Source organism: Drosophila montana, unplaced genomic scaffold (assembly GCF_035044405.1).
Source record: "Drosophila montana isolate Dmon_TW-CO22-7 unplaced genomic scaffold, ASM3504440v1 contig_312_1, whole genome shotgun sequence".
NCBI classification, from domain to species: Eukaryota; Metazoa; Arthropoda; class Insecta; order Diptera; family Drosophilidae; genus Drosophila; species Drosophila montana.
In genome coordinates, this window is record NW_026998009.1 from 526338 (window position 1) to 551141 (window position 24804).

General features: G+C 41.8%; 3 protein-coding genes across 3 annotated transcripts in view; all 3 read right to left on the reverse strand.

Moving 5' to 3' along the window:
- The window catches only part of LOC135431134 (AF4/FMR2 family member lilli), a 73894-nt gene that overhangs the window by 30086 nt on the left and 19004 nt on the right, over positions 1 to 24804 (reverse strand). The window contains exons 2-5 of the mRNA XM_064686086.1: positions 10847 to 11401; positions 10498 to 10698; positions 9662 to 10340; positions 8567 to 9038 (exon numbers count right to left, since the gene is read on the reverse strand). Of these exons, the coding sequence (XP_064542156.1) occupies positions 8578 to 9038; positions 9662 to 10340; positions 10498 to 10698; positions 10847 to 11401 (1896 nt within the window). The 3' untranslated portion in view covers positions 8567 to 8577. The remainder of the gene's footprint in view (positions 1 to 8566; positions 9039 to 9661; positions 10341 to 10497; positions 10699 to 10846; positions 11402 to 24804) is intronic.
- On the reverse strand, positions 174 to 1033 carry LOC135431089 (uncharacterized). Its single transcript, XM_064686022.1, has 2 exons — positions 717 to 1033; positions 174 to 639 (listed from the first exon to the last, which is right to left on the reverse strand). The coding sequence occupies exons 1-2, from the start codon at positions 1031 to 1033 to the stop codon at positions 174 to 176; spliced, it is 783 nt and encodes a 260-aa protein (XP_064542092.1).
- Positions 1147 to 2850, reverse strand: LOC135431090 (uncharacterized). Its single transcript, XM_064686023.1, has one exon. It carries the CDS (start codon positions 2848 to 2850, stop codon positions 1147 to 1149), a length of 1704 nt encoding a protein of 567 aa, XP_064542093.1.

Genomic DNA, 24804 nt, shown 5'->3' on the forward strand with positions numbered 1-24804 from the left:
TGCTATTGATACCCTGACTAATGTATATATGAGGTATATGACCGAACATCCCGGCCGCCTTGAAAGAATTATCTTTCAAGAGACAGGTAGAACAGCTAGCTTATGTACTGGCCGGCAACAGAGTCCAGAGGCAGTGCGAATATATGCGACACGAACACGGTCATCTTTGCCACTCACACAACAGACTCAACACGCCCTAATTTCCAGTGTAATGGCGGTGTGTTGTCCTCATGTATGATGACCATAGAGTCAACTGTGAGATTTGGGGAAGCCGAAGTCCACTTTGTCCTGGCTCGAAGCTCGTTCACATACTCCGCAGACCAACGACGCCAGAATTGCTGTTTAACAGCTGTGATCTGCTCGTAACGATCCAAGTTGGAGATGTTGTTGGTGACAATCTCACGCTCGGGCAAAGCGCGCGGTGCATCTCCATTTAGAAAGTGTCCTGCAGTGAGAGCGCTGAAGTCGTTGGGATCAGATGATAGCGGTGACAGCGGGCGAGAGCTGAGTACTGCTTCTATCTCAACGACTGCGGTATTCAGTTCCTCAAAGGTGAACCGGGTGTTAGCGAGGGTACGCACCAGCAGACTCTTTGCGCTCTTGACAGCGGCCTCCCAAAGACCGCCAAAGTGTGGAGCCCTAGGTGGAATGAAATGAAAGGTTATCTCTTCAGAGGAACAATATGATAGGATAGCATCTTGAGTGCTATGTTGAACAACATGAACTTCTTCAACTCGAGTAGCTTGTTGGATGCTCCGACAAAATTTGTGGCGTTGTCACAATAGATGTGCGATACTGGTCCACGACGGGCAACCATGCGTTTCAACGATTCCAAAAACTTATTCGTTGAAAGATCTGACACGATTTCAATGTGAACGGCCTTTACGGCCATGCAGACATATATGGCGATATAGGATTTTGTGGGACCCTTGCCACGTATTCGAAGATAGGTGTTCACTGGACCGCAGAAGTCGACTCCAACGTGGCGAAATGGCTTGTCTGTGGATAAGCGCTCAGGTGGCAGGGAACCCATGACTTGACGAAGTAGAACTGGGCGATATCTGACACAGTGTACACAAGAACGAACAATGCTGCGTGCTAAAGCTCTTGCGTTTATGACCCAGAATTGAAGCCGCAGCAGTCCAACTAATGCCTTTGGTCCTGCATGGTAATTGCGCAAGTGAAGATGCCGAACATAATTGTGGACAAATTGCGATTCCTTGGGAACAAGTAAAGGATGCCTTTGGCGAGAGGGGAGATATCAGCATGCTCGAGTCTGCCGCCAACCTTAATGAGCTCGTATCCAGAAGAGTCATCTATGAAGGGGCTGAGAAATTTCAGATTGCTTTTCAAATCTCTTTGTTTCCTTAGCAATTGCAAATCTTCCTTGAAATAGTGCTGTTGGATGATCCTGATGATGCAGTGCAACGCGTGGCGAAGTTCTTCTGGGCATGGCGGCGAACTTTCGACAGGGTGTTCCTTTTTGGCAATATGGTAAAACCGGAACATATATGCCATAACTCGAAGCGCCCGAATATATGAACTAGTTCCGTTCAGCCAGTCCAGAATAGAATTACTTTCGATAATTGCAGCAAATGTAGACTTCCGTTTTTCAGCATCGATAATGTCCATGTCCAAATCATTGTCGAATTGTTGGCAGGGCCATTGAGTCTCGGAATCACGCAGAAACGCAGGTCCTGTAAACCAAATTGATTGCTGGAGCTCATTAGCTGGGCATCCACGTGACACTATGTCAGCAGGGTTCAATTTTGACGGTACATGTCTCCACTTTCCATCTTCTGCTGTTTGATCTTGTATAATGGATACTCTATTTCCAACAAATGTCGACAAGGTGATAGAGTGTTGTTGCAGCCAGTGCAAGACAATCTGCGAATCAGACCAGAAATGCGCGCTGTGCGGCTTGCCGATGAATATGTTTTTGACAGTTGTATATAACTTACTCAGAAGTTGAGCTCCGCTTAACTCTAATCGAGGAAGCGTCAGCTTCTTGACAGGAGCCACCCGAGATTTAGCAGTCAGAAGCTGAACCTGGACATTGCCATACGAGTCCGTGGAACGCACATATACGCAACAGCCGTAAGCACGTATTGATGCGTCACAGAAAGCGTGCAGTTGTATGTCTGTGAGCTCAGCTTGCAAGCAAAAACGGGGTACTGAGATCGACGACAATTCCTTGAGAGACGTTACGCAGTTTCTCCATGCTTGTAGAAGTGATTGCGGAACAGATTCATCCCAGGCGAGTTTTAGCAGCCATAGCTCCTGTATGATGATTTTCGAGACGATAATGATTGGTGCCAGCAATCCTAATGGATCGAACAGAGAAGACGCAGTCGAGAGAATAGTCCTCTTTGTGACTGTTGAATACAATTTTTTGGGCTTAAATTCAAATAGTAGCACATCACGACGTTGATCCCAAGCTACGCCAAGTGCGCTAGTGACAGCGTTTTCATCCAAGTTTAAATCCTTTACCGATTCGTCGTTCCTGACGGCGGGATGATTGGAGTGCCACTTAACCAATGGGAAGTGTCCTCGGCGAAGTATCTCGGTGACCTCGTGTTTGATGTTCTGCAACTCGATGAGCTCGTTTGCTCCGCATAGCAGATCATCAACATAAAACGATGATTTTACAATGGATGCGCCAATGGGAAACTCGTTGACATGCAGATCTGCCAGATATTGCAAACTGCGAACTGCTAAGTATGGGGCCGAGGCCGTTCCATACGTCACTGTATTTAGCTCAAAGGTCTGCAAATCAGCATCAGGGGATGCTCTCCAAAATATATATTGAAATTTCCGATCCACTGGGCTGACTAAAACTTGTCTATACATTTTCGTAATGTCCGCTGTGATGGCGTAACGAACCAATCGAAAACGAAGGAGAAGTATATACAGATCTTCTTGGAGTGTTGGGCCAACGAGAAGCAAATCATTCAATGAATGCTGGGACGATGTAGTGCACGAGGAGTCAAACACGACTCGTAACTTCGTTGATGCACTGCTGGGTTTAAAAACACAATGGTGAGGTATATAAAAGTGTGGTTCACTTAATCTCGGATTCGTCACTAAAGTCATATGGCCAAGATCCTCATATTCTTTCATGAAAGTTACATATTGCGATTGAACAGTAGGCTGCTGACTGAGGCGCCTCTCGAGCGATAAAAAACGACGACGTGCAACATCGCTTGAATTGCCAAGGCACACTGGATCTCCCTTGAAAGGTAGACGCACAACAATCCTGCCGTTATTCATCTGTGTTGTCCTTGAATACATATCTTCACAGAGCCGATGTTCTGGATTGATTGACTTTGGAGAATTTTCTAGAGCATCAATGCTCCACAGTAATTGAAGATTTTTGTCAATTGACTCCTCCACAGAAAGCAAGCACGTTGATGACTGCTTAACTGACTGATGACGATACTTGCCAGACACAACCCATCCAAGCAACGTTTTCTGAAGGACTGGCAAATTGTCTCCGAGCTTAATCTGTCCAACAGCCAGGCATTCGAAAAATGCCTCGGTGCCGAGAAGGAGATCAATCCGACCTGACCTGTGGAAAGTTTCGTCCGCAAGTGGTGTATTCGCGGGCAACCTCCAATCTGAGGTGTCGATTTCCGAATCCGGCTAGTAGGCAATGTGAGACGTTATGCAGAACTGTAGTGTTACTTCAAATGGTGACAAACGAGATTTAATTCCAGTAGTTGTACAGTTGTTAATTTTAGTCGAGGTCTCCCCTATGCTGCGGATTTCGAAATGATGCTTATCACGGCGTAGATGCAGCCGTTGGGCGAATTGATCAGTTATGAAATTGACTTGGGAGCATGAGTCAAGCAATGCTCTGCCTTGTTTATACGCCCCTGATGAATCTCGCACTAGTACCTTTGCAGTAGCAAGAATTATTTGTCCGCCTGGCGATTGATTCATATGCGAGTGCGTTGCAGCAGGAGTCGTTGTTGAGGACATTTGCGCTATGGATGATGGCGATGTAGACGATGATGATGCAGGCGGTTGGCCAAAATGCAGAAGCGTGTGATGGCGATGCTTGCAGCTTCGACAACGATTGTTAGACGGACACTGAGCCATCCGATGTCCTAATTGAAGGCAATTAATGCAAAGTCCAGCATTTTTTACGACTCCGTACTTGAGTTTAGGACTCATGTCTTGAAACTGAGAACATTGTACAATTTTATGGTCGGAGCTGGAACAAACAATGCATGTTGGATTAGTAATAGCAAATGATAATCCCTTGCTAGGCTTGTACACGTGTTTTTGTTTCGAAGAATCAGCCATTCGATACGACGCAATGCCGCTTGATTGCAGAAACTGACAATGACGTTCCAAAATAGTTGTGCAGTGAGCCCAATTTGGCAATGTACGTAAGTCAAGAGACTCATTCCACTTGTTACGAGTTTGCTAGTCACATTTTCCGATAACGATGAATATCAACATGGCTTGGGCAATATCTGATCCGGTACCCAAATGACGATAATGATGAATACAGGGCTGACGCATTGTCCAGCAGACTGCGCAGCTGATTTCCGTCCGGTTTGTCGACTGACTGTAGATTGAAAAGTGATTCTATTGTGTCTAAAAATTTAAGTGTAGGATTGTCATAACGTTTGCTTAAACGAGCAAGAGCCTTGGGATAATTTTCCTGAGTCACTTGGAATGCCTTTACTGCCTGTAGGGCAGGGCCCTTCAAGCAATTCAGCAGATGATTAAACTTTTCAATGTTCGAAAGAGAGTACTCACGACCGATAATCTGATTGAATGATGTAATGAAGTTTTTAAACTCTGCTCGTTTCCCATCAAATACAGGCGGAGCCAATCGAGGAAGACTCGATGGCGGCGAAGAGCGAATTGGAGCAGGGTTAGAAAATGAGGTGCTGTGCAGTACATCATCCAGTTGGGATTGGATGGACAATTTGATACTCACATATGTGTCTTCCACCTCTGCACGTCCATTGTCCTGAGGATCTTCCAATTCAATTTCAGATTGTACTTCCAAAACCTCCTTATAATGTATATCTCCAACATGTCCAAGCGTAATTGTAGCTCACCGTGTGATAATCTTTTTTCACTGCCATCGACCTCAGTAGACACTCTTACAACATCCTCTAAGTGTGCGATATTGCGTTTTATGTTCGCTCGCTTACGTAAGTTTGCTTCAAGAGTTGACATTATGTATCGAGAATGTTGTGATCACCGATGTGACCGAGCGACAGTTCTGATACTGCAAAATGTTCGTAGCCTAACTTTAACCTGATAATGTCACTCTCACCGATGTGAGCGAGCGACAGTTCGAATGCTCCCACTGTTAACAGAACAGCTAAGACTTGTAAATGTTGCGCTCACCGATGTGAGGGTCGCTTGCAGTGATGAAGCAAAATGCAGTGAACAAGCAGAGGCAGCGAGCTTCCAGCGACGAAGCAACGGTAACGAGAATGCAGCAGCAAAGCGAAGGTAGCGAGTTTCCAGTGACGAAGCAACGGCAACGAGAAAGAAGCTGTGAAGCAAAGGCAATGAGCAATCAAACTCAGAGCGTATCCAGCGCGAAGTATAACGGCTACAAGAATGCAGTAGCGAAGCGAAGGTAGCGAGTTTCCAGCGACGAAGCAACGGCAACGAGAAAGAAGAGCTGGCCAAATGTTGCTGTCGATGCTGTATTTTGCGAAGAGTTTGATAAAACCTTTCTCCAACGAAATGTTGTGCGGCAACGATATGCCGTCAATTTCCACACACTAGCCCCAATGTTGGGCGCCAAAATGTTGGATCAAAAGCGTTTTTTTGACCTTTTAAGAATCTTATCTCAAGTGGGCGTGTGTGGATGGTATGAAGTTTTAATAAAGGTTTTACAACTTGATGAGCAACACGACTGACTTCTATGATGATGCTTACAGAACTGATTTCTTAACATAAATTAAGATTAAAGGGACCGAGCAATTACAGAGTTCGAAAGAGAGCGAGACTTCGTACATGTGTATGAGTGCTTATGACATTCAAATAGAAGAGAATTACCATAATCTTAACATAATCTGCTTTGACATTGCTATTGATACCCTGACTAATGTATATATGAGGTATATGACCGAACAGTTTGTGTACATGCTGAATTAGAAAGAATATGGTTTTGAAACGACTGTGCTGGGTTCAATGTGAGAGCAATTGGATGTGCAGCTTGGGATTCACTGTATAGCAGGTTTGTGCACATGCTTAATCACTATAAACATATGGTTTTGAAACGACTGTGTTTCGCTTAATATGAGAGCAATTGGAAGTGCAGTTTGGGAATGACTGTATGATGGGCGTGTGCATATGCTAAGTCTATGAAATCATAGTTTTCAAAGGGCTGTGATTAGCTCAATATCGGAACAACGGATAAGCAGTTTGAAGCCGACTGTGATGGTTTGCGCATATGCTAAATCATAATGAGAACATGGTTATGAAACAACTGTGCTAGGTAATTAATGTAAATTTGTTATGCAGTTGAGGTGCCAATGAGCTAAATTAAATCGGTTAATAAACAGCATCGTTTTTTAAGAACCACAAGTGTAGTTTATGGTTCATGAAAACGGAACAGTTTTCAATTGGGCAATTGAAACAAATTACACAGTAAAAAGGTTTGTGCCGCTGCTATGCGGTACAGTTTTAAAGCAATTATTGCTGCCCTTTAGCAGGTATTTAATAATTGCAACAAGTGGTTAATATACATATAATTCTCATAAATTCTTTATTAAGTCGACTTTTAAAATGTTTTGGTTTGGTTTTTGTGTTTTCTCTTTTCGTTTGCGTTCTCGGACATTTTAATTAGTTTACTTTTCTATGCAAATACCAATCCATAATTATTATAGTTAATAAATTTTCGTTGTTGTTATTATATTTATCGTTTTGCCTGGCCAGCAAAAATTATCTGAACTGAATTCCCATCGTTTCGTATTATTAATATTAATTTATTTGTTGATTAAATACCGTTTCCTTTTGCATTTGATTTATATTATTAAATTCTATAATTTGCTTTGCATAGCGTTTTTTTTCATACGATCTTAACCGATTTGCCTCTCGTTCGATTTAGAAATTTTTTTTTTTTAATTTAATTTTAAATTTTCGTAATGTTTATTTTTACATGCACATTTATAGTTGCAAAAAACATTAATGGCTATTTTGTATTTAAATATTTTATTTCGTATTTCGTATGCATATTAAAATTTAAACAAGTTAGAAGAAAATAATCAAAAATTCAACAGTGCTACAGAAAAAATGTCAAACAATAGTCCGCTTAAAGAAATTATTGGAAAAAGAAACTAAAAGCTAAAAGTTAAATTTAAATGTTTAATAGGAAAAACACTCATTCGTTTTGTTTTTGTTTTTTTTTTTTTGTTTTATATATATATTTTAAATACACATATACCAACGTCTATGCCATGTCTTGCCTTATATTTTTTATACACATATTTAATTTTTATTTAATTTTTAGCTTAGTTTTTTTTTTGTAATAATTTCTGAAAGTATCACCCTGTGTTTTCTCATAGTTTCCCATATATTTAAATAATGTCTTTTTTCTTTTTTTGTCGTGTTTGTTGCCTTAAAATGTGTGTGTTTTTTTTCTCTCTTCTGATACGCCTTAAAATTTACAACAATACCTCAACTTAATTACATACAATATTATATTTACTTTTTATGTTTTATGTTTTTTAACAAATCGCGCACTTCGAACTGGGCCGGAAATTGCAGCTCCGCGTAGAGCATTCAAATTTTAATAATCATCTTTATTTTCTAAAATCTCAACAAAAACTAGAACGCAATGCGAGTGTGTATGTTTGTGTTTTTTAATATTTTTTTTTTTGGGTGTGCTGGGTGTGGCTATTGTAGTTTTACTTTTAGTAGACACTGTAGTAAGTTAATTTGTTGCTGATTTCTTATTTAATTGTTTTTGTTTTTTGGTTTAATTTAAATCAGTTTAATTATTTTTTAGTTCAAGCGACCGCAATAATTGAGTGAAGTTAGGAAGATTTTCTTTAAAAACTGAGTTAATACTTAATTAAAGTAGGGGAAGTTCGGGAAATAATATTTATCAGATTTATGCTGCGAGCTTTTGAACTAGAAAATAATAAACTGATTTGCTGCTTTGATAATTGCAATATTTACTGATTGGTTTTTGGTATTTTGTTGGTATTTTTCTTCGGTATTATGTTTTTTAAATCGTTTGCTTTACCGTTATTTCTATTTTGTAATATGCTGTACGTATTTTGGAGGAAAAACACTTAAAATGCTTGTTAAAACGAACTTTTTGACTATTTTCTGTTTTTGGGTTTTATGCTTTTGGTTTTTTTGCTTTTTCTTCTATGCTTTGACTATTATCGCTTTCTAATTTGCTTAGTTGCTTGGTGTTGTTGTTGTTGTTGTTGCTTTTGCTAAAATTTAAATAAATTTAAATTTAAATAGGAACAACCCGCGCGCGCGCTACGCGTCGCTTGGGTCTGGAAAGAGTGCCCCGATACCCGCCACCGCCACCGCCAATGCTACCGACACCACCACCACGAGCGCTTACCCTTGCCACGCCTACTGCTGCTGGACGAGCAGCTGCTCCACCTGGTCAGCGGTGCGCAGCAGAAAAGCAGCGCTCTCCCTGTACGCCGAGATGACCTGCCGGGCAGCGGTCATCTCGTTGGGGCTCAGCTTGTGTGGAAGTATGGGCGGCACACGCGAGCAGTTGCCGTCGCCGGATGCGGCGAGCAACTGTTGTTGCTGCTGTTGTTGCTGCTGCTGCTGTTGTTGTTGCTGCTGTTGCTGCTGCTGCTGCTGTTGCTGTTGTTGTTGTTGTTGCTGTTGCTGCTGTAGCTGCTGCAGCTGCTGTGTGGCGGTGACCAGCGCATTGTTGTTGCTGGCATTGCTCAGTGCGGCCAGATTGGCGGCACTCAGCTGTGCGCTGACTGTGTTGCTGTTGTTGCTGCTGCCGCCGCCGGCGAGGCCGCTGCCAGCGCTCAGCGACGTTGGTTTCATGGAGAGATCGGTGGGCGTAACTGCAAGAAGAAGGAAACAAGACATTAGCTAGAGTTTGTCTAAATTAAATATCACCTAAACATGATGCTAATAATGCAATGACACTTGATTAAAACTGAAGATTGATTAAGTGCTGGACTAAACTTAGGCTCTAAATGCATTGTGAACAGTTTAAAGCTTTGAAGCCTTTTTAGGTTAGCTTGTGACTATCAGTTGTCTCAAAGCTGAGCTTTAGCTGTTTCCTCAAAGCTTTAAGGTTTTGCTTACTATTTTTAGATTAAAGCTTAACATACAACTGACTGCTGTACTTTCCAACTGGTTTTCAGTTTGTTGTAGGTTTTTTCAATTGCTTTGCTTTTGATCAAAGCTTTTTGTTCATTTTAAAAGGTTACTTAGAGCTTTCAAGTGGCTTAAGAAGCTTGGTGAAGCTTGCCAAGCTTGTTGATGCGAGCTTTATTGTACATCTAGAAGCTTACGACAAAAAATGATTTTTAAATACTGTTTATTCATTTAGCGCACAATAATGTTATGTTACTCTAGTGCTCCTTTTTAAACCCTCCAAGCTCAATTCCATATTTGAACGCTGCTTTAAGCTGGTGTCATTGCAAATAATAATAATAATAATTCGCAGATGTTTACTTACCATTACCCAGGCCGGCGACGCCCGGAAAATAGCCGGGGTAGCTGGGCGCACGTCCGGCTGCCACAGCCGCTGCCGCTGCAGCTGCCACAAAAGGCGAGGCCGCCGTTGGCGAGCTAAAGTCCGTGGTATAGGGACTGCTGGAGGGCAGGCCGGCGCCATTCGATGCCCCAGCGCCGTTGGCCAGCGCCAAGCCCGTCACACTGGCGCCCCCGATGCTGGCATTCGAGCTGAGTGCCAGCGGTGAGCTGCGCGCCGAGCTCATGCCACCAGTGCCGCCGCCGGCTGCACCGCTGGCGCTGTTGCCGCCAGCACTGCCAGCGCCGGCAATGTTGGCCGCCCCGCCGAAAGCTGCGTCCGCGTGCTCCGAGTTGGGCGTGGAGCGTGCAAAGCCCACGGCGCTCACAAATGGCAGCGCTGCGGCCGCCACGCTGCTCAATCCAGCCGCATCGGCTGCTGTGCAGGTGACGGTGGCGGCGTTGCTCGCGGACGTGCTGCTGGTGCCGGCAACAGCTGCTGCGGCCGCTGCAGCGGCAACAACGCTGCCCGGCGCCGGCACCGCATGGGTGATTGGCTCTAGGCCGATGCGCATACGCTTCGCGTTCATCGATTCGTTCTCGCAGGCAATTGCCAGGATTTGTTCCGCCTGCACGGAGGTCAAGTGAGCGGGCGTCGGTCGAGTCTGCAAGGAGGAATAAAAAACAGAGCTTGAGATTCATGAAGAAGGGCAAATCTGGCGAAGAATGTGTCATATGCAGGTTGAACTATGGTTCAGATATATATTTCCTATATATATCGATATAGATATAGCTTTAAAGATAACTCTGTCAAGCACTCACCGTATTCTCCCAGCCGTCTCGTGTTTTCTTGTTGCGACGGCACGACTTGAGATAGGTGCGAATACGTTTGCGGGAACGATCGCTGAACTCGGGAAATTGTCGGGCGCACGAATCGATGATGGCCTGGATCTTTTCCTTTGGCTGCTTGGAGATGGGTATGATGCGGTCCAGGTTCTCGTCCACAAACAAACGCACGAACATCTGCAAGGCAAGGGGAGAGCGTCGTGAGCAACAGACAATTCAAGGAATTTTGGCCATTTTTGGCGGCTTCATTGGCAACGTTCGCTTTACATTCAAGTCTCTCTTTCTTTTTCAATCTTTCTCTATCTTACTCTCGCACATTACTCACATTGAAGGCCTTGAGGCGCTCGGGATCGTGTGTGGTGGCCAGTTTCTCGTCCAGTTTGTCATCGGAATCATCTTCGGAAACCTCATCCTCCTCTTTCTGCCCCGACGAGTTTGTCTCATCCTGCGCCTCCATGGGCGAATTCGTATCCTGCCTGGGCACCGGCGACAGAGAGCTGTCCATTTTGCCGCTGGCCGCCGCCACCGCTGCGGCATTTTGGGCCAAAGCATTCTGATACTGCGCCCAGAGGCCACCCACAACGCTGAGGTCGGGTCCCTCGGTGCCATTGCGCACCGCCGTCGAGTTCTGATAGTTCCAGGCGAGCAGCATTAGCTTCAGTTTGTCCGCATCCTTCATGAGACCCGCGTAGGCCTCCGACTCGCTGGTCACACCTCCGCCCAGGCTGCTCGCAATGTCAACCAGTCCGCTGCCGGCACCGACAATACCTCCACCGCCGCCGCCGCCGCCGCCGCCGCCTCCACCGCCACCAATGCCGCCGCCTACACTGACTAGGCTGCTGGTGTCGGTGCTCGTGGCCGGTGTTGCTGGTATGGTTTCCTGTGGGAAGGAGAAGAAGATGGGGGTTAGTTGGGGTTGGAGCACGTTAGATGAGTACAAGTTCAATTTTGGGAACTTTCAATGACCGCACAAAGTTTTGGGACAGCGTTCGATATACCAAATCCCAATGATTAGTCGAGGTTTTTGGCCAGACCCCAAGCTCGTTAGACCACTCAAAAGTATGCGCAAAAAGCGTCAAAGAAGCGAAGCCACACTCTCTCCTCTCTTTCCCTGCAGAGACACCCAACTCGCTGGCAAGGAGCAGCAAAGTTTTTCGTGCCCAAGATGAAAGTCGAGCTTGGGTTTCTTTTTTATCGGACGGATTGGTTTTTTTTTCTTATTTCCCTCAATGCTTTCCTTTTATGCTGCGCTGCAAATTAGTTGCCTGGACTTTGAGGCTGAGGGCGCGGTGTGTTTTGGGTGCGTTTTGGGTCTCAGCCATTTGTGGCCAGCATTGCTCTAATGAAACATTTCGTTGAACTCCAAGACGTTGGCCCGCCTGCACCGTCCTTGAAGCTCGCTCCAGCCTTCGGTTGTGGTTGCAGGACAGTGGTTGCCCGCTCGCCCGCTCGGCTGCTTTTGGGGCCGGTCGGTTGAATCAGGTTGAAGCATTGCACAAAAAAACGGAAGCACGAGCGGGCGTAACAGGCATAGCAAATGAAAATGAAGTTTGAACACGGCGCCTAATTAACATTCAGTTGTAGCTCGACTACCGGGACAGTCAAAGAGTCTGATTATACTTAGCATAAGGTGTGTTCTTTGAGCGAGAGGTTCTTCTTTTAGCTCAAAGCAGTTGTAAGTATAAGTCTAATATTCCATGGGGGTAATAAACATGAATTGATTTACAAAGCCTGTAAGTAAAGCCATGAGCTAGCTAAAAAGTAAACTCCCGAAGAATGCTTAATGGGTGTTGTTTGATGAATGTACAGATGGCAGATGTTTTGCATTTTATAGGTAACTAGAGGAAATTACCCGGCCTCGTACGGGTCAATTTATGCGTGCCAAGGCTGCTCGAAATGTGCATGCTAATCGCGTCTTGTTTATTTTTAAATGTATTATTAATTTTTGAATAATAATGAAATGCCAACATATATATAAGCTAACAATTGTTGCCAAATTCGAACCAGCGACTTCTCGCTCGTAAGCCATAGCTCCTCCCAACTTTCCCTCACTTTCGACCCAAATGAAAGCTATTGTAATTAAAAGATAAGCATAGATAAATCAAGAATAAGCTACAGTTTATTTTATAATAGGTTTTTTTACTGTTAACAAGAAAGTTGTCAAGTTAACGAAAAGTGATGCAACTTACTTAAAGCAACAACTCCCAAGTCAATTTTGTAATCAAGCCAAGAGAAAACCAAATGGCAATTTGGATCTTGTACACTGTCAAACGAAAATAGCCAACAGAGTCGAAGAGATGCGCAACATGAGGCCAAACTGCTTGGACTTGGACTTAAGGGTTGGGGTTTTTTGGGGCGGGGGGTGGCGGCGAGTTTTGGGGTTAAGCTACGTATTCAATGCTAGCTGGCAATTTCTTTTAGTTCGAGTTACCCTTTGCTTGAGGCATTGAAGAAACGACCACATGAATAAGAAGAAAACGTACAAATTTTCCATTAATTAAAACGGTACAAGAAAAGCAACTGGGGATCTAGGGTGGGCTGGGTCGTAGAAAGTGGGTGGACAAAGTCAATGGCCAGCCAGCCGAGAGCAGGCCGAGCAGGACTGCTGGCAGGCTTTGAGCTGGGTGGAGGAAATCCAGCAAAAGGAACCAAACGACTGACATTTTTGTGTAGTTGAGCAACTCCGTCGGGAGTCTTCGTTGAGCCCAGGCGAACAGCTTGGACTCAGTCAATATGTGTGTGTGTGTGTGTGAGTGTGTAAGCTTGTGTGAGTGTGTGTGTGCTTGGGTTATGTGCAAGTTTTTGGCTTAGGAGTTGGCTCAACTTCAGAGACTGGCATTGACTTAAGCTGCTGAGCTCATCCTAGGGCAACCTTGACTTAGGCAGGAGGACGCGATGTGCCAAGCAATTTGTTGTGAGCTGTCAGCCGACTAGGCGTATGAGTAACACCTGCAAGGGACACACACGCACACACAGACACACACACACAACACACACAGGCTAGACATAAATCCGAGCATTTAGTTCCATTGCCACAAAATGCTCGAAAGTCGCAGTGAAGTCGCTTTTGAAGTTTTTGATGGGTGGGCGGGCTGTAGCTGTAGCCCTTTTACAGTAGCGCCTAAAAGTATGCACACACGCACAAGCGTAACTGGTTGCCAAGTCTAACAACAGAAATATGCGGGCTGTGGCATCTTGCAAGAAAACCAAAAGGCAAGAGGTTTCAATTGGCAAAGGGGGTGGGGCGCGGGCGTGCTAAAATACAAGTTCAATGCAAAGGAGGTTAGTATAGAAAGGGTGAAAAGGCGGGGGGGTGGGTTGCGTATGATGGGGTTAAGTATGGGGTGTGTGATGTTGTTGTTGTTGTTATTGTCTGGTACGCCTAAAAACAGTCTTTGACTACAACTACGCAGCACTACAATGCCGAAAAAGCCTCTAAGCACACGCATAATGAATTACCAACGACTCAAGTGTGTGTGCGTGTGTGTGTGTGGGTGTGGGTGTGGGTGTGGGTATAGTGCTCGTGCCTGCCAACTGCCGATGACATATTTGTGCAGACGAGCTCAGGCTCTGCAACGAGGCGGAGCGCCTAAAAGGCAGCTAAGAAAATTTGCGTTTAACTCATAAGTGCGTGAAAGGGTTGCCAACCCCTAGACCAAGCCCCAACCCCTAGCTAAACTGAACTGAACAGAACTGAGCTGAGCGGTTGCCTCTGTGCGCTGTCAAGGAAATTGTAGTTTAAATGAAATGGAAGTTGCTTTTATCAACGACGCCGGCAGCTGAGACGGCAGAGGGGGCAGAGGGGTTCGGGGGCTGGGTGGCATGCCAAGTTGGGGGTTGGAGTTAGTTGTGCATGTGTGAGCTTTCTTAGAAGTTGACTGACTGTGTGTGTGTTTGTGTGGGTGTGTGGGTGTGTGTGGATGGGTTGTCGTATATAAATTAAAATGCCTAAACATATGCATTAGTTTTTGTCTCAAGCTCAAGATACGTATTGCCATCTCAGTCTTGGGGAGCTGCAAAGTTTTTGTGGTTACGACATTGGTTTTTGGGCGAGGCACGGTTGGGGCTGACTGAGACTTTTGAGAGACAGGCGGGACGGGTTGTGGTGCAGCCCTGATGTCTGTCAGAGTCGGTCTAGCTCTTCAGCTGTGTGGGCTGGCAACTTAGTCTAATGAGAATTCGAAAACTTAACTACGCAATCGTGCCGAAGAAATTAAAAGAAATTGCGCAAGACAATATTGAGCGATAAGTTAAGATACATATACATATATCTATCTATATATGTATATATCTATCTATGTATTTTTGTTTGCACAGTTACACTGCCTGAGACAATTCAAGCTGAGTGTGCATTAAAATAAATATTTACTTCACTTGCTTGAACAGCGACCAAAAAGCAAAGTATTTGCCTTATATTTTCCTCTGGTCTCAGAAATCAACTGCGTGGGAAATTTATGTGCCACGGTCGAGTGTTGAGTAATTTTGCAGTAAATGAAGTGGGGAAAGTAAGGAAAAAACTTTGCGAAATATGCTTCTCTATTGCGTTTAAAATTGTGTGCTTCAACAGCAAAATAGAGGCGAAAAACAGTTTGCAGAAATGGCTTAAAATACATATATATATAAGAATATAAGAAATTCTACGAAAATCTAGAGAACTCTTAGAAAATCTATACTACGTAGGAATTATGTGGAAGTGCCTTATAATAACTAAAAAGGGGAAAAATTTATTTTGGTTAAAAGCTATCGTAACCTAATTGGATATCGCAAACAGCAGTTTAGAAATATTGAGCTCTGTCAAGCTTCTGTAAGACCTGAGTAAATAACTCTTTAGTTTTTAGAGGACCTCTATTTAACATATGTTAAGGTCTATGTTAACAAAATTGGATGCCTGCTAATTTAAGTTATGTCGCTGTTTAATCACTGATAGGACACTATTGACATACCGTCAACAACTAACCTAAATAACTTAACATCTGCTTCTCTCTGTTTGCTTAGCTTGCATTTGTGCCATGTTAGGTAATTTTTACATATTTTAAAGTTTTTTAAGTTTAACCTCGGTTAACAATATGTACCACTGTGTTTAGCATTTTAAAGCTTCTGTTAAGTTTCAGTTCCTTCATCTTAAGGGTCTAGTTTAAGGGTCTAGTTAATATCTGTAAATTATCTTTTTCCTTTCTGCTTAACCTCCATTTACATTTTGTTAAGCCACTGTATTTCAAGCCATTTGTTCAGATAGATGCACTTCAGCAAAAGCAAAAGCTAACTATTTTCATATATTTTGGTCAATCAAATGGCCTTTTGGGTACTTCTTCTGAGGGCATCAGTATGCACATAAATATTTGGCCAACAGCATTTCCATATGCATGTTTCCATTTCAGTTTTCAGCACTGCGTCATTCAATGGCGCTCGGATGCAGCTTGACGCATGCAGCTGCAGTCTAAATGCATTATATGCATGTGCTATATGTAACTATTAAATATATAGTATATGTATATATATAGATATAGTAAAACATGGCAATGGCCTCCAACAGGCATGTGAGACCCAAAACGCGAGTGTTGGTCAAAGCAATTACAAAAAAATTTCGAATGCAGCGTACTTTCAGTCGATGTTGCCGGATGGGCAAACGATTTTCTAGCAGGTTGTCAAAAAAAAAAAAACGAAAATAAATAAAAAAAAAAAATAGGCAAATAGATTTGAAAAAATATATATAAATATATACGTATATGTGTAAAAAATCGGTCGGTGCAAGCGGGGGTTGAGAACAGACGCTGGGCGATGTCAAATTAGTTGCCAGTCGTGTTTACAGCCATTAGCAAAGCGCAGGAAATAAAAATGGAGAGAAAATGAGAAAGAGAGAGAGGGAGAAAGAGAGAAAGCGCGAGTCAGAAAATGAGCGAGATAAATGTAGAGTGAGTTTGAGAGGGTCAATGGTTCATGGAAAAAATGCATGGAAAGAAACTACAAAGGGCTTATGTGAGCTTTGGAAATATATACATATGTATTTAAAAGATAAGTACATAAAGCAAATCGTAGCTTGAGAATATATCTACTAATAATTCTATATGTTGAAAACTGGAATATAAGTAAGTAAAACAAAAATAGATCAGTTTTTAATGGAAACTACATCTTTAAGCTAAATAAATATAAAAGAGTTGTAATAAGGACCATATTATGTTACAATTTATTCTTGACGAGAACAAATGACAGAAGTAGTTTTGGGATATGAAAAGATACACTTACATATATACTTATTATAGTAATAGAGTAAATATATAGAATGCATATTTGTTGTCTACTAGAAATTCATAGCTTCGATGTTGAAAATTATAGAAAATGAGACAACCTAACCTCACTGTGCATATACTATAATTTGTTACCTTGAAATTATGTTAAATACTTAACAACTTCCTTGACAAAACAGACATTTACCACATTCGCCCACTCAAATTAGCGAGTGAACTTTGCATGTGGCCGGAAAACCTTCGAGTCGAAACATAAAAATGCAATCCAATCCAGCCAAAAGCCCGTAAACCTATTCAAACCGAAGCCCCCGCTAACTAACCCCTAACTAAGTAAACCCCATGCTGTCTGGCCCGACCACATCATAAACTAATCAGCCAGACAAGGTGCGGTACACTGGTAGCACTGGAAGGCTAAATGCGCTGCAGGCGTTACCGGACTGTGTCCGAAACGCCAAACAAGACCGGGCAACAAAAATGTTGCATACTTTATGGCGCACGGCAAATAATATTCGCGTGCCGCATAAAAGCTGAAGCAGCTCCATCAGCTGACCCCTCCAGCTAACACCCGCACCCACCCCTCCACCCACTCTATGTAACTTGTCGTTATTGTTGTTGTGCGATTGAGTGGCATGTAGCGTTAGTTACAGTGCCACCCAAAAGTGTGCTATGCTGAAACAATTACACGCCTGACGACGATTCAAGCTGCTCACGTGATGTGAGTAACTTTGGCCCGTTCGGTAAATAGAAAAATAAAAATTGAAAAAAATGATTACAGTTGGGGATGGGGGTGGCATACCCTTTTATATAAATATTTTCGTTTTTTTTTTGTTTTTTTTTTGGTTTTTTGTATATAACGTAGCCTATGGACAGGCGTTCGGGTCAAAAATGGCAAACCAAAACATCATCAATGCTATCAAATGCAATGCGAAACGGGGAGGGGATTGGATGTGGGCTGCGCGCGGGAAGAGGGGGTAAGGGCTGGCTGTGCACACTAAGCCGTCGAGGCCATTTTATGCTGCACATTTCGGATTTAGCGTCTACCCTATGCAGAGCGTAGCATAACTTTTTAAGTAAGCTTGTAAGCACCTTTTTATGAAATCTTCTATATATAAGTATATTATATATATTTTTGTAAATATAATATTTTTTTTTTTATTTTAAATTATTGTTTTATTACTCTTCTTCAATGCAATGGACAGACGGATTTTAAATGTAGTAAATTGCAACGTATACTAACAGTTAAGGATTTAGGCGTTCTTTTTGATTCTAAACTCTGTTTCAATCTTCACATAGATACCATCGTTAATGAGGCAAAAGGTGTACTTGGATTCATTAAACGATGGTCTAAAGAGTTTAACGATCCTTTTATAACGAAACTTCTGTACATCTCTCTTGTTCGCCCTATCCTTGAATACTGCTCTTGCATCTGGTCTCCGCAGTATAACAATAGCCAGGATCGTATTGAATCTGTTCAGAAGCAATTTCTACTTTTTGCCTTACGAGGTTTAAATTGGGACCCTAATCTTCGGTTGCCATCCTATTCCAGCAGGCTGCTTCTTCTTAACCTTCCGTCGTTAACCAACCGTAGGACAATTCTCGGTGTTGTCTTTCTACATAAGTTGGTTGTTGGCGATATAGATTCTCCTTTTCTGCTAGGGCGTCTTCAATTCTCTGTTCCGGCTAGACCAACCAGAAATTACCGCCCCTTATTCCTATCTACGTGCACAACAGACTACGCTATGCACAATCCTTTTCGCGTGCTATGTAAAAATTACAATAGTTTGCATCACGTTTTCTCTACCGAACTTTCTCTACCCCTAATAAAATCGTTGCTTTCAGGATACCTTCGGGAAGTCACTGACCATTCCCAGCTATGAGCAGGGGCATAGCTTGCCGGACAGGCTGTAAATTTCCCCCACCGGGTCGGTGATTTCCCATTACTTTCCCAATACTATGTCTTCATCCTATCTACTTAACACTCTGTATATCTAGCATTCAGTTCTTTACTTTATTAACAATCTTTTTACTTTCTTTTCTCCTATTTATGATATATTCTTAAATAATATAGCAAATTAAGATTATTTTTAATTTTACTTAAGAGAACTTTTTCCTACTTACACCCTTCTTCTTAGATGTAGGCTCTAATAGCGTCACTGACAAAATTAGCTGTGAAAAAGGGGCACAGCTGGCCGGACTGGCAAATAAAACACCTCCATCGGTCGGTGATGCTATTAGAAATTTGTGTTCTCTATCTAGGCTTTTAGCATCTAAATTTCATAATTGTAAATATAATGTATTGAATAATTAGGAAGACACTCGTTTTGTCGACCACTAATAAATAAATAAATAAATAAATAAATAAAAAATGTGTATAAAATTGTTTGCCAGCTAATCGGCATTTGTGTGCTTTTTTTCTAATAATTTTTTCTAATTTTTTTGCTTTTAAATTATTTTATTTATAATTAACTATTTGAAATTTAATTCAAGAAATGATTTATTTTTATATACTTAACTTATATTCTTTTATAGACATTTATATTTTTTTATATTTTTGTACTGTTAAATTGCTGTTATATAAAATATTATATATTTTAATCTTGTTCAATAGATTCTATGTATAATACATTTTATTAATATTTATTATAATATTTTTAAAATATTTTTTTCAAATTTGGTTTTCCCTTGTGGTAAATAACTACGATACATACAAATTTTTTAATCTTTCTCTTGTTCTCGAAAGCTTGTATATTCATATAAATAATTATTATTCACATATAAGACGTGAATTCATAAAACATGTAAATCTCTTTAAAATATTATGATAACTGTTGTTTTATTTGCATGTTTTTAAAATGTTTTCATATATTATTTAGAGCTTCTATTAGTTTTTAAGGGAATATAGTTTGAGGTACTTTAACTTTCACTCGTCTCTTGTTGATTTTCGCTGCAGCAGATGCAGCATTTTTTGCCGCCAATTGTTGTTGCACTTTGTGCATTGCCCGCTTGGCGGCAAGCACAAAGCATAAAAATGGTAAACTACACACACACACACACACATAAACACACATTTCACTTACAACTACACACCCGCTCACCCTGCCGGGGAGTGTGTACACAAACGCCAACGCTTTTTAGTTGCCTTGGACATTGCAACAAACAGCAGCAGAAAAGTTTGCCACTGCTGGGTGGTGGGGTGGCATTTATGCTGTGCGTGGGGCATATATGCTTACAAAAAAGAAAGAAAACTGTATAATGTCGCATACGGGGGCGTATGCGTATTGCCAGTTGGCATGGACAGCGTGCAGACTGACATTTAGGTGCAAAATATGCATAAGATGAGGCTAAACAATGGTCATCATTGTGGTAACAGTGAACATATCGAGAACCATTCATGATAAATATTACAGCTTAGCTCAGCTAGCGCTGTGGCAAGAGGATATATGCTATGCCAAAGGAAATGTTGAAATGCCTTGCAAATATCCCTGTAAATATACTGTGAGTGCCGCTGTTTGTGCGTCGCCTAGCTTTAAAATATAAATTACTTTGGTGTTCGTTTTTTTTTTCTAAAGCCACTTGCACGTGAGTCAGCCAAACACGCAATTATTTAAAATAAAGGTCGCCAAAAACAATTATAACAAGTAAGAGGCTCTAGGAGGAGCTCCCGACTAGGGGATACCCTGAACCCTCATCGTTTGCTTTAAAATAAATAAAAAAAAACAGCCAAACGAAGAACTTATTGCTGCTAGAAAAAAGTCAATTAAAATATTAGCACATACACACAGCAAATATAACAATACAATCGCAATTGCAATGCTGTTGATGGAATTCAAAAGAGACGCGCGCAGATGTGTGTGTGTACATGTATACAAACATTTTATGCGCTTTCCGCTAGCTCCTTCTGACACGTGGGCTGCCAATATATATATAACTACACGTAGTAGTAGATCTTATTGTACTATAGAAAATTTGTTTTTAATTCTTAAAAGGTCATTAATATTGTGGCTTATATTGGTGGGCAATACAAATTGGTTTATTTACTTGATTCATAGCTATGTGGTTAGGTGGTTGGCGATGGCTATAAAATGAAAGATATTTCATATAGAGGTTACTAGTCAAGTTTGGTGACTCTAGCTCTTATAACTTACGAGATTTGCTCAATAAAAGGATATCGATAGCGATTTTTATCGATTACTTGGAAACGGGGCAAGTTATCGAATATCGGAAACAAACTCGATCTCCGAATGGACTAGGAGAACCTACAGCTAAAATTTCAAGTCTCTAGCTCTTATAGGTTCTGAGATCCTTGCGTTCATACATACGGACATGGCCAAATCGGCCCGGCTGTTGATGCTGATCAAGAATATATATACTTTATGTGGTCGAAGATGCTTCCTGCTGCCTGTTACATACATTTGCACAAATACATTATACATTCAGCGGATAAAAATAAAATCAACGCACACTTGAGAAATGTAAATTCCGTATTTTGGTTTGAATTCGGTGTGGAATATTAATTGCTTTTTTTAAGAAATATTTTAAGTTTTTCATTATTTTATTTCCTTTTTAGAAAATGAAAACAATTTTTGTAGATAATATTTAATTCGTATGAAGAAATTTGTTGAGGCTAAGAGTTAGCTGAGTTGAGGTCACGATATGAAATACAATAATTAAATATATAACACTCGTTGTTATATTCGTTTTATTCCCTTCCTTTGTGGCACATTTCTTTAAAAATGACTTTTTCGATTTATATATATTAAAAACATATGTATATAAAAATACAACTACTATTTTTTAACATTTGTAATACCCAGAAATTCATTTAGAAAGAATTTAATTAGTTAAAGAGCTAATTAGCATTCACTTGAAAACCCAAAAAATACAATTTATAGTAAATTAATACAATTAGTAGTTTTCTCTTTTGTTTTATAAGCGCATTCAATTGCTCACCTTCATAAAGAGGACTCTTTTATAATTTTGAGAGTATTTTCTATAGTATAGCTAGCAGAATCTTTCACGTGAAAAGTCTTTATAATAAGCTTCCCTCATAATAAAATCAAAGAAAATTTCAACGCTTTTATGCGCATCAATACGCAACTTAATATGTTTCCTCCCCAGAGACATTATTAATATTTCAATCAAGTCAAATTTCGCGTCATGCATTACACACACACCCGACCCCCGGCAACCCCTTGCCATGTTCTTTAATACATATGTGTGTGAACTGAGCCCGTTCCAAAGCAGAAATTGAAACATAATATTGTCGGACATTGAGGCCCATTTCCTCAGTAACCGCAACAACTTTGCATGACTCCTCGCCCGGCCACTTAACCGCAGCCCGCAACACCTACCCCTCGCCCTCATTCTCAGCCAAATGTCCGCTGCCCCTTAACCAGCTGTTGTCGAGAGGTGCGTAAATAAAAAAAAAGAAGAAGAAGTAGAGATGGGAAAAAAGAACGCCTACAAGTATGTAAAGTTTTGTTGCCATATGTTCGGGGCAAGCCCCATGGACCAGTAACGGAGCTTGGCGACCAAAAAAGGAGAAAAAGCAACAACAATAGGAGCAACAGGAACAACAACAACAGCAACATCAGCAACAGCAGCAACAACCGGAGCAGACAGAGCACGGTCTGCGATTTAACGCACTTTTTGCACTTTTCATTTGTCAGCCGCGACTTTTTTGTTGTTGCTGCCGTTGTTGCAGCAGTCTTTTTTTCATTTACAACAACAATAAGTAGATGCAGCGGCAGCGGCAGCAGCAGCAACAGCAGCAGCAACTATGCGCGCCTATCGAGCATACACTGTGCAACATAGGCCCACATTTGGCCGCTGCTGTGCGTGTAAAAAAGAGAAAAACACAGACACAAATGGCAATTGGTGCGCGCGTATTTTTAAGGCGGAGCTTTTTTGGTCCTTTTTTCGCGCTGGCCGCACGCACAACGCACTACGACTCTCTCACTGGGCAATGCCCGATGCCTGTGATGCCCCCTATGAATGTGTGTGCGTGTTTAAAAATATTACGCATACGCCGCGTGCAACACAACAAAAAACCGAAGCGCACAAACGCGACTGCAGCCGACGGAGGGCCAGGCGCGGGGCGGCATTATTATCAATGAGGTAATGCAGCAAAAAAAAAAGTAAATATAAAATAAAATAAAACGCAAACCGAGTCGCATATACTCAGTCCACACACACACACACACACTGACTGCATGCGTAAGTAGGCGTGCGGGCAGCAACAACAGGGGCGGAGCGCGGGCGGCATTCAGACGGGCGTGCGGGCGGACGCTGCATACAAGGAAATCTACTTACTCATCAGCTCCGGCGTCCGACCACGCCAGACATCACAATTAATGCCGACCCACACACACACCCACACACATGCAAATGCGTTGCGTGCGTGTGTGAGGGTGTGTGTGGGTGTGTGTGGGTGTGTGTGGGTGTGTGTCAGTTAATGCCACCCACTTGGGCTCGCTTTTGACTCTCGCAATAATTTTAACGGCTGACAGCAACAAAAATTGCATTTTATTTTTGGTGCTAGGCGCGTGCAAAGCGCGTTGCACGTTTTTGCTGCAATTTTTTCCCTTCTTTTTTTTTGGTTTTTTTTTTGTTGCAGCAAATCACTCATACGACCCGTACGCATAATGAGCCGTTAGTCAATGCATTAGCCGTAGCCTGCCCGAACAATGCCGGATTGACGGGGCAGGGCTGGGAAGCATATGTGTGAAATGCGCCCTCAAAAGTAGGCAAATGTTTTGCATGTAAATAGGCGGCATGTTTGCGTTTTTAGTTGAGGGAGTGGGGTGCGGGGCACGCGGGGTTGAGGATTGGCCCTAGTTGGGCCTAGCTGGCAACTGCAATCGCTTGCGAAATATTATACGTTATAATTTTTTTTATTAGTTGTTTAACATAATGTACTAACATGATGAAGGTCTAAATGGGAAAGATATATATATATATATATATATATATATACTAGCGGGTATTACCCAGCATTGCCCGTGTAAAGTTTTCTGTAACAAAAATTAGATATATTCACCGGTATTTATCATCTACAAGGAGCTCATTTGAAATTGATATTAAGCTCCAAACAATAAACTTTCACTCTCACATCGTTTACCTTGTAGAATCGGGTACTACGTCAGATAACGAACTGCCCCTGGTACGCACGCGGTTCCACGCTCCATAAAGACCTCAAACTGCATACAGTCGTGCTCGCAAGAAGACTACTCCCTGCCCGACCTTTAAGGCGACTTAAACGGCAAGGTTTTGCCAACACGATTGGACGACAGTAAGACTACCTGCATCTAAAATCTTCATACAGCGGTATGGGGTTCGGTTTTTAATTACATTTGCCATCCATGTGTTGTTAAGGTACTAAATTATGTTTGTACAGGTTCTACACTTAATAGAAATAAAAAATAAAAAAATAAAAAAAAAAAAATAAAAAATAAACATCGTTTACCGCCAATTTGACACAGGCTCGAATGAAATTACTAAAATCGCTGGAATAAGTTTTGTAGAGCTTTGAAAATAAGTTTGATGCAAATCGGACAAAACTTAAAACTAAGCCCAAAAAATATTTGAATCGCAACTTCCACCGAGAAAGCTTGGATTCTGCGAAAAGTGTGAAAAACGTCTCAACTGATTTTTCGAATAGATCTTTCGAAATAAAATTGAAAAAAACAAGACGACAAGACGACAAGACGGAGGAATGTATTTCTCGAAAGGTGTGAAACACCTCTCAAATGAATTCGAACAAGGATCTTTGAAAATGAGTTTGAGGCCGATCGGATGGTACTCAAAAATGTTTCATACAAACGGTTTTCGCGTTTTTTTCACACATGCGGATGGAATTTCCCGACACCCCGTCTTCATCACATAAAGTAACTACAGTGAAAATTTCAGAGTCCTAGCTCTTACGGTTTGGGCTGTGATTTGGTCACCCATCAGTCTGCCAATAAGTCAGTCAGGACTAACAGTTTTATATATAGAGATACATGGAATCTAAAAAGAAGTTTAATTATGAATTTTAAAT

Excerpts from the sequence above, each read along its gene's own strand:
- LOC135431090 (XM_064686023.1), bottom strand. The coding sequence starts at position 2,850 with ATGTATAGACAAGTTTTAGTCAGCCCAGTGGATCGGAAATTTCAATAT.
- LOC135431089 (XM_064686022.1), bottom strand. The coding sequence starts at position 1,033 with ATGGGTTCCCTGCCACCTGAGCGCTTATCCACAGACAAGCCATTTCGC. Across the intron at positions 640-716 it reads GAGTTGAAGAAGTTCATGTT|GGCTCCACACTTTGGCGGTC; the intron begins GTTCAACATAGC and ends CATTCCACCTAG.